The sequence below is a fragment of the Candoia aspera genome, chromosome 1 (genome assembly GCF_035149785.1).
Source record: "Candoia aspera isolate rCanAsp1 chromosome 1, rCanAsp1.hap2, whole genome shotgun sequence".
Classification (NCBI taxonomy): domain Eukaryota; kingdom Metazoa; phylum Chordata; class Lepidosauria; order Squamata; family Boidae; genus Candoia; species Candoia aspera.
In genome coordinates, this window is record NC_086153.1 from 283,774,877 (window position 1) to 283,787,084 (window position 12,208).

Consider the following 12,208-nt stretch of genomic DNA (forward strand, 5'->3'; position numbering starts at 1 on the left):
TTTCCAATAATGTGTATAAATAAGTATGAAAAGACAGCTTCTGGCTTCTGGCTGCTTGTCATGTGGCCCTCCTTCACAACAAAAAAGCTAGAGGGGCAGCATCAGTGAACTCTTAATATACAAGTCCCTGGTTATCTAAGCAAAAGAAGTGCATACACATAGACAGCTTCAGAATTGGAACCCAGAATCACCTGAGTTGCAGCTCTCAGGGAAGCTACATACATAAGTGTTCATTGCTCATAGACATCAGTAGGCAGAACCAGGGAACCCAGGTGATGTTGGCTGGGTTCTTTGCAAACTACACAATCTAAGTATTCTTTGCAAACTACACAATCTAAGTATTTGTCACAGGGTTTTATCTTTAGGTCAGCACACAGCTGTGGCATTTGTGCTATATACTTGAAATTAGCATGACCAAATCTCCTGTGCATCAGGTGTACACATTGGTCATGATATGGAGTGTTGCCAACTGCAGCCTTGTAGCTTGGCTTCCTTGCATTTTGCACAATGTACAAGGAGTCTTTTAACATACCAGTAGCACACAATTTCCCATTTTTTCGTATCTCACAACCATTTTTCTTAAATGTTATGATATACCCTGTTGCAGCCAATTGTGCCACAGATAAAAGGTTTGATTGTAAATTTGGCACATACAACACACCTTTTACAGTTTCTCCTAAGCAGGATAAATACAAGTCACCTTGTCCCATAATTTTGGTCACAGACCCATCAGCCAAAGATACACTTTGTCTTTCAGTTTTAGACAGTGACACAAAAGAGCTTTTACAATTACATAAATGACAACTGGCCCCAGAATCTAACACCCATACATCAGAATTACCCTTCTCAGCAACCTGTGCAATCTGGGTTGTCTGAAGAGCCTTCTTCTGTGTTGCCCTTGTGTTCTTCTGCTCTGTCTTTCTACTCTTGGGTCTCAAGGCACAGTCTCTTTGCAAATGTCCAGCTGAACCACAAGTGAAGCATCACTGGCTTGCTAGCGCTGTGGCCTCAGGTTCCTTTCCCTTCTTTTCCCTCATTTTCTGGTATTGCAGCTTTCCAGAAGAGATGGGGGGGGGGATCTTTCCTCTCTGTTCTCCCATTCAGCGAGTAAGCGCTGTGTAACATACGATGGGGTGAGGTCTGCTTCAGGCATAGCCTCCAGGGTACAAATCAGCGTGTCCCACGTTGCATTCAGTGAGGACAGGAGGATATAGGATTTTGTGAGAGGTGTAAATTCCATTCCTCTCTCCTGCAACTCAACAAACAGCTGCTGAATATAATGCAGGTGCTCAGGAAGGCTATCTCCTTCTGCAAGGTAGGCTCTGTACAGCTTTTTCGTCAGAGTAACTTTACTCCCTGCTGTTGCCTTTACATATAAGTCTCTCAAAGCGTCCCAAAGTTGCTTTGCAGACTGCATGCCTCGCACGTGGACTAGCTGATTGTCCTCAACGCCCAAGATAATGGTGGCTCTAGCCCGCTCATCCTGTCTCAGCCATTCAGCACTGGGATTTTGGGGGGTTTGCTCACCAATTGGCAGCCAAAGATTCTCTTTGCGAAGATACATCTCCATCTTCAGGGCCCAATTCAAATAGTTGGCCTCTGATAGGCGCTCCAGAGGCATCGCTGAGGGCTGGGAGGTAGCCATGGCTTCTTCCTTCTTTTGCAAGTCACCTCAGCTGGCTTCTTTGTCCTGTAGACCAGCAGTTGCTGGAAAATCTCCAGGTGGCTCCAAAGAAAATCTTCACAGGTCTTTGCTACCTGCCTTTAAATTGTACATGAGGTGTGGAGCTGATCTCTCTTTTCTCTTTGGGTTTTACTGGGCTTACTGGGTTGCTCACTGGGCACATAACCTGTTGGCAGAATGCTGGGAAAGCCTTTAGCCCAGGAGAGATCAGAAAAGTCACACACCAGGCATTTCTATAAAAATAATTTATTTACAAAAAGCAAAACAAAAGCAAAACATATTTAAAGGACTTAGCTCTCATTGAGAGCAAGCCTGGCTTGCTACATATCGGCAGAGAGAAAAAAAGAGGAAGTAAGAACAAGTCCGGGCAGGTTTCCTCCCCCCAGGCAATTTGCATGAAGCACGTGAAAGGAGACAATCAAATACAACCTCTTCACCCGGCCAAAATGATGAGGTACAATAGCAGTCTTAATCGTTAGTAGGAAAACCTCAACAGTTTCCACAGTCATACCTACTTCTGGATCACAGTTCTATCTATAAATGCAAATAGCCCTCCATTCATGAAAAAGCACCTCAAAATCCAACCTTTTATATACAGTAATAAACTATATATAAACATGATTTTCAAGAGAGGAAGATGTCTGATTTCACTTTTATATAACTAGGCCCTATTAATCTTATAGTAATATATTCCTCATCTGGATGAAGGCAAGCTGTGGGAAGAAAAAGTGGCTTTATGTCAACATGGCATTGACTATCTTTATGGCAATATGTACAAACTTTGGGAAAGAACACACCTTTTTTAAATAAGACTGAGGAGGAAATGGTAAGATTTTTTGGCCCTTGGAATCACAAAAGGTGCTTTATTATTTATTTGTTTGTTTGTTTATTTGATTTTATTTGATTTCTATAGCCACCCATGTCAACAAGTGACTCTGGGTGGTGTATAATCATAAAAACATAAAACAATTAAAACAATACAAAATTTATATGGTTGCTGAGTAAAACTATTGCCATAGATGTTAATATAGCCAAGAAACGTGGCCTTTAACACACTCGGGGCCCCAGACCCGGGCATATAACCAGGTCTTCGTGGCCTTACAAAAGGCCAGCAGGGTCAGGGTCATCCTAATCTCTGAAGAGAGAATGTTCCAGAGGGCAGGCTGTGGCAGAGAACGCATGTCTCCTAGTCCCCACCAGCCGACATTCCTTGGTGGACGGGACCTGTAACATGCCAAACCTGCTGGACCAAATTGGACAGGTTGAAACAACTGGGAGAAGATGGTCCTTTGAAGGGCTTTAAACATGACAACCAGTACCTTGAATTGCACCCAGAAACATACTGGCAACCAGCACAGCTCACGTAGTAGTGGTGTTACATGTGTCAAATATCCGACACCATTTACTATCTATGCAGCCACATTCTGCACCAGTTGAAGCTTCCAAATGCTCTTCAAGGGCAGCGCCATGTAGAGCATGTTGCAGTAATCCAGACGAGGGCATGAGTGACTGTGAGCAAAGCCTCCCAGTCCAGGAACCGGTGCAGCTGGTGCACAACTCAAAGGTGTACAAAGGCCCTCTTAGCCATGGCTGTTGCCTGCTCTTCTAGCAGGAGCCATGAGTCCAAGAGGACCCTGAGATTTTGCACCAGGTCCGTCTGGGGCAGTGCCACACCCTCCAGGGCCAACAGGAAGAACCTTGTCACCAGAAGGCCCAAATACCCAAAGCCACTCAGTCTTGCTTGGGTTGACTCGAAGCCCATTGCACCCCACTGCACCTTACTGCAGTGGGACAGGACAGGACAGTTTTGATGTTCTTTACCATCTATATGTACCTTTTAAAGAATAAATAAAACTTCTTAGTCTTTTCTTTAGAGAAAATGTGGCAATAGATTATTTTGTCTAATTCTGTGATCCCTTGCTTGATGTGGGAAGATTAGTGCTAAACACGATTTTTATCTTATTTAATGGGATTTGTTGTGTATTTTTATTTATTTCCTAATGATTATTGCTGTGGCCAACATTTTGAGCAATCGATCCACCAGGACCCCAATATAATTTACTGGATAAGTATATCAAATTTAGACTAAATAGCAACCAATTTAGTGAAGTTAGCTACAATCTTTGACAGGCTATTTTTAGAGTGTTTCTGACTTACTGAAATGAGAAAGTGAGACCCTCATACTGTATATAGCTTTCATGGTTATGATAAAATATCTCAGATGGTCACCAAGAGACAATTCCCTGTGAACAAGCATTCTTTCACAAGTATGTTTCATAAGCATTCTTTCTTAAGTATGATATGTATGTGTAGATTATCACTTTCTTTCTTTTTTTCCCATTTCTTCCACCATCCTAGTATTATCTTAAGGTGTTTTTTTAATAATATTACAAGTATGTCTGATTCCTCTCCTGCAGTTCCTTTACTTAAAATAGATTAGAAATTATAGGGTCTGTGTCCAGTATATCAGCACACTTTCCATTCTATATTCCCTTTGTTTTATTTTGTTTGTACAATACCCAGCATAACAGTAGGCAGTTCATTAATATTAGTAATAATAACAAATAGAATGTTGCTAACATTGTTAATAACCCTTTCTCTCTTACTGTATTTCATCTCTAATACATTTTCTAAATAATTTTTAAGAATTCCCAGTTCAGGAAGTGGGTGAAGCACTAAAGAATTTGATGGCCACAGACTGACTGCAACATTAATCTGCACATACACAACAGTACACATTGTGTGCTGACTGAGACTAGGCTAACAGTGTTGTGGGAGGTCTGTGAACATCATAGATGGAGCCAGTCAGTATCTGTCTGCTTTCTCAATGCATTGTATTTGAAGTAGCATTTCTGAGCACCTTTATAGGTGCCCCAGTTACCCAACACATAGAGATACCACTCCATTTTGTTCTACTGATTAATGAGTGCTATTCATTCAGTCACCAGGCTAATGGGAAATAATTGTTAACCCTTGTATTTATTTTTTACTTATTTTCTAGACATAGTAGCAAATGGAAAAGATGAAACTGCTTATATTACCCAAGAAGCCATTAATACAAAACAAAAAGTAAAACAATTTATTGTAGCAAAATGTAAACATCTATTAGTGAGTTGTGCTTCAAGATATTTGACAGTTTCTTCTTTATACTAAGTTTACTGCCACTGCAGCCAGGAAAAGGCTGTATGATATCAGATAGGAGAGTTCCTTTGATATTGCACTGGCATCTCAGTAACTTTTGTAACATTGGTCTGACATATTATTTCATTTTTTTTATAGAGTACAATGCTGCAATTTTGCAGTTAAAGAGGGAGCATAAGGATGAAATTGAGAAACTGAAGGTAAGTATCTTTGGCCATTTAATTCTATACAAATATTTCTTCTCCCACTGTTGAAATGTTATATAAATTTGTTGAATGTTCTTATTATGCATCTGCTCTATTCAAAATATTTTTTATCTTCAGATGTTGTCAGAATTTTAAACATTCTGAAATAACACTTCCTTAGAGACATAGTAGATCTCTGTGAGTGCTAAGCTCCGTTAACTGTTAGAGATACCACAGGATAATATAAATCAATCTTGTCCTTTCATTCATGCTGAACTGCTCACTTCATTTATCTTAATGGAACAATCCCTGTATGTAAGGATTAGGAAGAACATGAATTTTAGGTTAATATATTTGAGTTTCTTTGGTTAGCTATTCATTGCAATTGGGTTTTGAGGAACAAAGGTTTAAAGTTTGTTATGTAAAAGTCATCGTTTTCTGTGGTGTACAATCTTATTCAACAATTATATCTAGTTAAACTAGTTTGTATAGTGCTTCAGAAACCCATACATCTGTTTGATCTGAAAAGACAAGGGGACAGAATAAATAATTGTGTTTACCACAGAAAGTAATACTTCTACTATTCTATTTTCCTCTATTAGTAAATGTTGCTAACGTGAGACTAAGTTAAATGAAAAAGAGAGGAAAATGCTGTCACGTACAGTATATCCAGGATACCTGATGTGTACAAAAGCTTTTTTACAGTCTTTGTTCACAATAACCATTTTCTGATTGTAATTAAATATTTCCACTGAACTATACTGGAAAAAGTAGCATCCATATACAGCTATTTGACACCTGATTGTATGTCCAGAATCAACACTATCAATTTTGCTGTAATTCCAAAACCACCTGGGTTTATACTGTTTCATCCCATTGAGTGAAAGAAAAGACAATACATTTCTCAGTTTCTGGATAATGCAAAATTTCGGAAGGTCAACTCTTTCATCCTCTGGGGCATTTAAAGCAAAATGGTTGGGATCTTATGGTTCTCCAGATGGTGTTGGATCACTTCTCATCATTCCTAATCATTGACTATGTTGGCTGCATCTGATGGAAGATCATTCCAACAACATCTGGAGGATTACGGGGTTCCTTGCCTGTTACATACAACCAAGTCTTATAAAAATGCATTTTTAAAAAATTCCCCACTAGAGGTCAGTTAAGCATCTCTTTCTTTTCCTGGTACAGAAAAAAATGTTATAAGGTTAGTTGCTTCCTACTCTCTCCTATCTTAGAGATAAATAATATTTTTAGAATATTTTTTACATGGAACTTTGCAGTGGTTGTCTTACCCTGTGTCCAGGCCCAAGACCATATATTTTGCATTAAGGGAATGTAATGATGCATCCTATTGAAGCAAATGTAGAAGATGATATTAGTGTAGAAAATTCAGAACCTAAATACAAATACTCAATGAATTTACTTTATTAAATATGAATAACTAAGTGCAAAGCAAAGTTCAGTGTTAATTATTACAGTGACTTCTGCAAAAGAAAGTTGAAAGGGAATAAACTTTCTGTGGGATGAGCAATTGGATAAAGACCTGGAGCACACTTTCCAATACATTCTGTAAATAATAGAATTACAAGTTTAATTTTTTTCATTGTTAATTAAACAAAATAAAAATTAGCAATTCCTGGAACATGTCAGAGAGACATCTTTATAGTAGATGTCTTTTGATTTTAACATTAACAGGCTAATTCTAATTAACCCTTAATTAAATTAATATAATAGATTAATAAATACTAATATAAATGGTCTTCAAATTGAACAATAATGTCAGAATCCTAAAATTCAAGGCAAGAAGTCTGAATAGTTTTTGTTAATGACAACAGAATGCGAATGTTAATATCCTCAGAACAATTGGAAATAATAAACCTTGCTACATAAAGTTAGGACTGAGTACCGAATTTACAATATCTGGCCAGGAAGTTGTCCTTGAGCTAATAACAAGAGGCACAGTGAGGTGGCAAACTATTAAAAAATACCAGATTTGTTATGAAGTATTCTTTCACGGATGTCCTTCTGGAAACCTGTACAACTTATTTGAAATTAAGTAGTATAAAGCATACATGTATACTTTTGCTTTCAAGTATACATGTCTAGGATTGGGTTGTAAAAGTCTGAAAATATTAGTTCGTATATTTCACGATTCTCTATACAAAAATTTACAAGATGACTTTTTTGAACTCTCTAATTTTTCAGCAGTTACTGTTCTTATAAATGTGTAATAAAAATTCCACCAGGGAATAGTTATTTTTCCATTTAAAAAAATTATCAGCGCTTTATGGAAGAAATTTCTAAAAGGGGAAAATTAAAAGAGAAAAAAACTTGTAAACTTGTATTTAGTGTGACATAATAGGGAAACTGACCAAATGTAATGAATGGGGTTACTTAGGATATGGCAGTCTGATCCAAAAAGTGTTTATTGAAAATAATGTTCACTTGTGTACAGAGATGTTTCCTACTGGATGAAATAATTTGCATTTCATAGAATATCTATGTTCAGATTTTTTAAAATGCTAATCACCTCCCTTATAAAGGCTATATCATTACTAAATAATGCACATGAAATACCACTTAATGCTACTAAAACCAAGACATTCATTCTTCTATATGAATAAAGACATAAATTATTGAGACCTTTTTTCTTAGAATAAAACTTAAAAAGTGCAAGCATTGAGGCTTTTTGAGTTCAGTGGAACTTATTTCTGAGTAAACATGTTTCAGATGCTAAATATATTTACGATTTTTCTGAAAGCAGTTTAAGTTTCTGATTCTCCCAGTAGGTATGTGTAACATTTCAAAGTTAGTGTCATTTATGGCAGTATGTTACCAGTTTCGTATTCGCTTTTTGACATGAAGTTAATAGACACAGAAGGAACTTTTCTCTTAGGACTGAATTGCACTAAATTTTAGGAATGTTCAAGAAGTATTACAGAAAACTGTAAAGCTGTTGATATTCTTTCCTGATTTTTTTTAAAGACAAGTGGAAGCAAGTGCAGCTCCAGATAGTTAAATAGAAATTCTGCTATCCCAGTTAATGAAACTTTGTTTATTGGTATTGATTGTGTTTTATAGCCTTCCTATATGTAGTAACCCTTATAAAAGCTGTGCAGTATACTAGTTTCACTGGGAGCACAATTATGTCATTATTTTCATTATCATTGTCCAGTTTCAACACTGTGATCTTATTTAAATATATGTTCAGCTGGAATTAAACAAAACCTAAATCCAAATAATCTGCAAAATTTGTGTATTTTAAACAGTGGATTTCCCAAGCAAATATTTGCACATCTTCACAATGGCAGGTGATTTTGAGTTTCTCTCATTCTTGACCTTTGTGTCTCCCAGTTTTCCGACAGCTAACTACAGATCATGTTTTGCTTGATTAACATTGTTTTACCCTACAGTAACCAAATCTGGACTGCCAAAATTGAGATGATTGTGAGTTGGCAGCACAGATCTTGCTGCTATCTTGTTTGTAGCTCAGATCTGGTCACCTGGCATACTCCTTTATTTACTTACTTAGCAAAACACAACCTTGTTAGGCACCAATAGGGAGTTAGGATGAGGCACAAGTCACTTCCACCTGCTAAAGCAATTTATTGTTGTCAGAGCAAGCTGTCCATAGAATAAAGAGATCTGCCATTGTTAGGACTAAAAAAAGAGAAAAGAAGAGCTGTGTCAGAGGAAGAGATGAGTTACATGACATCCAAATTCCAGACAGACTAGAGGCCTCTTAGCGTGGCAGTACAAAATTAGTTCAGGCTAAGAGTCCCTAGTTAATTTCTAACATCTTGAATTCATTGGAAGCTCTAAAAATACCATCTCCCTCTGTCTGTGCTGGCAGGATTTAGATTTAGCAAAGATACAGCCAACATTACCTCAGTCAGATGGGCCATTTTGGTTAACTACCTTTGCTTGTAGATGTCCCATATGTTTTTTCTGGTCAACTCAAAAAAACATTATATAACAATTTTTTTAAAAAAACGTATCCTTAAGAATCTAGACTATAAAACATACATTACTCTATACTTGGCACTGAAATACCAGAAAATAATATTATGCAAACTTCTCTGGAAAAAAATATTTCATTATCATAGTGCCACTATCACTTCACTGAATTTGACTTGGGGTCAGTGAAGAAGTCCTTAAGTTTTCTCATTGATGGATTTAGTACATATGCCCAAAAATACATTCTCATGAAAATAAAATGCTAGTACTGTGCTTATCTGCTAAACCAGTTCTGTGCAATCACATGGTCTCTTTTATTAGGCCGAGCAAAGTGTCACAAAATAGCATGCAGGTTTATAGGTTCTGAGGTATCTTTCTTCAGTCCAGGTGATAAACAAAGCAAATATAGGGAGGAAAAAAGCAGATTAATATTGGAGCCATGCTCCAATATTTATATTAAGTTTAAGTTGGAGATAGTGGACAGGAGCGTGTTAGAAACCATTGTGTGGAATATCTGTCTGTCTGTCTATCTATGCTAGCGTTTATATACACAGACACACACACACTGCTAGCAGCAGGCTCCCAGCCAGACTAACACAAGGAAGAACAGTGCTGATCATAAAAGACCCCCACAAGGGAACAAAACTGTCCAACTACCGGCCAATAACCTGCCTCCCCACCACCATGCAAAGTCCTAGCAGGCATCATAGCTGCCAGGCTACAGGACCATATGGGCCAGTACATGAGCACAGCTCAGAAGGGCATTGGGAACAACACCAGAGGCTCCAAACACTATTTCCTCATAGTTAGAGCAGTCGCGCAAGACTCAAGGTCTAGACAGAACAATCTGATCACAGCCTGGATTGACTACAGGAAAGCCTGTGACTCAATGCCACACACATGGATCTGTGAATGCCTGGCACTATACAAAGTCAACAGGACACTCAGGACCTTCTTCAACAACTCAATGAGACTGTGGAAAACAACACTAGAAGTCAACTCAAGACAGCTCGCACAAGTGGCCATCAAGTGTGGCATATACCAAGGTGATGCACTGTCCCCACTGCTGTTCTGCATAGGCTTGAACACTCTCAGCCAGGTTATCACACCTCTTCTACATGGATCACATCAAGCTGTATGCTAAGAGTGAATGAGACATCGACTCACTGATCCACCTGACACAGATCTACAGTGAGGACATTGGGATGCCATTCGGACTGGAGAAGTGTGGCCGGATGGTAGTAAAGAGAGGGAAGGCAGTTAAGACTGATGCGGTGGAACCACCAGTGGGCCACATAGCAGATATATAGACCAGCTACAAGTACCTTGGTATTGTCCTGTCTCAGGCCAAGCGCACACAAGTACACGAAGAGGTAGTTGCCAACTTTTACTAGGTGAGGGTTTTAAGCAATAGCAAGCAGCAGGGGAAGGTTATGTGCAAACATACACATGCACCAAAAGTAACCAAGTCCCCACAAGTCCCCCCCCCCACAGCAAACTTGCCTAAAGAAATAGTCCAAAATCAAAGCAGCAGGCACAAGAGTAGTCATGCAAATCCAGGGGTCCAGAGCATTAGCGAGGTTGTCAGCCAGTCCAGGTTCAGAGTCACAATCACACTGGTTCGAGTCCAAAGGCAAGGCACACAGAGTCTGGGTTTGCAAACGGTTGTTTCCAACAAGAGGCTTGAGCACATAGCTCTTCTTAAATAAGAGCAGTCCTGGTGTGGCTCATTTAGGAGGGCGAGGTTGCTTCTTTGCAAGTAACCTTGCTGAATTCCTTTCCTCTGCTCTTTTTTCCACCTGCTGGGCTGTTGTGTTGGAATGGGGTGGTAATTCCATATCCTCATATTCAGAGAGTGATGGCAGCTATCTCTCTTGATTGCTGACCGGCCCCGCCTCCTCTGCCTGCTTAGGCAGCCATTCATCTGGTGACCCTGGAGTTGACTGCTCATTATCTAAGGCCACTTCTAGAGCTGGCTGCCATTCTTTGAAGATTCTGACTCTGAATCTGAGCCCACCATGACAAGTATCTCGGGAACTCTGATGAGGACGCAAGGAAGATAGCAACATCCAAGTACAGCCAAAGGATAAGACAAGTCCTGAAGAGCCAGCTCAATGGGAAGAACAAGATCCACACCATCAACATGTACATCCTGCCAGTTATCAGATATCCTTCTGGTTTAGTGAGCTGGCCAAAGGAGGACATGGAGGCTGCCGATGTGAAGACCTGGAAGCTCCTCACAATGTACGGAGGCTTCCACCCCAAGTCCAACACCCAGAGACTGTACACCAGCTGGAAAAAGGGCGGGCAGGGTCTGGTGAGTGTCAAAGCCACTGTCCTAGATGAGTCCCAGAGCATCCAGGAGTACATCAGTAAGATGGCACCTAAAGATGAGCTGCTGAGAGAATGCCTGAGGCAGCAGCAGACATGGGAGGAAGATCAAGCAGAGGAAGTTCCATGGCAAGACAAGACCCTGCATGGGATGTACCATTGACAGATAGCTGAGGTGGCTGACTTTGGGAAATCCTACAAGTGGATGGAAATGGCTGGACTAAAGGACAGCACTGAGGCACTTATCATAGCAGCACAAGAACAGGCACTAAGCACCAGATCCAGAGAAGCAGGGGTCTACCACACTAGACAGGACCCAAGGTGCAGACTGTGCAGAGAGGCCTCAGAGACAGTCCAACACATAGTGGCAGGGTATAAGATGCAGGCAGGAACAGCATACACTGAACAGTACAGCCAAGTAGCTGGCATTGTGTACAGGAACATCTGCACAATGTATGGGCTAGACCCTCCCAAGTCCAGATGGGAGATTCCACAGAAGGTCGTGGAGAATGACACGGCTAAGATCCTGTGGGACTTCCAGATCCAGACAGACTGGCAGGTACTGGCCAATCAACCAGACATCATAGTAGTAGACAAGGACCAGAAGACAGCGGTGGTGATAGATGTAGCAGTGCCAAGTGACAGCAACATCAAGAAAAAGGTGTATGAGAAGCTGGAGAAGTACCAGGGCCTGAAGGAGGAACTAGAGAGGATGTAGAAAGTAAAGACCAAATGGGTCCCAGTGGTGGTAGGAGCACTTGGGGCTGTGACCCCCAAGCTGGGAGACTGGCTCCAACAGATCCCAGGAACAACATCAGAGCTCTCTGTCCAGAAGAGTGCAGTGCTAGGAACAGCCAAGATACTGCACAGAACCCTCAGACTCCCAGGCCTCTGGTAGAGGACCTGA

At 40.1% G+C, this 12,208-nt stretch overlaps 1 protein-coding gene across 1 annotated transcript in view; it reads left to right on the forward strand.

Moving 5' to 3' along the window:
- Nucleotides 1-12,208, forward strand: part of LOC134487879 (formin-like) — a 125,178-nt gene that overhangs the window by 25,794 nt on the left and 87,176 nt on the right. Inside the window, exon 3 of the mRNA XM_063289978.1 lies at nucleotides 4,964-5,025. Within this exon, the coding sequence (XP_063146048.1) occupies nucleotides 4,964-5,025 (62 nt within the window). The remainder of the gene's footprint in view (nucleotides 1-4,963; nucleotides 5,026-12,208) is intronic.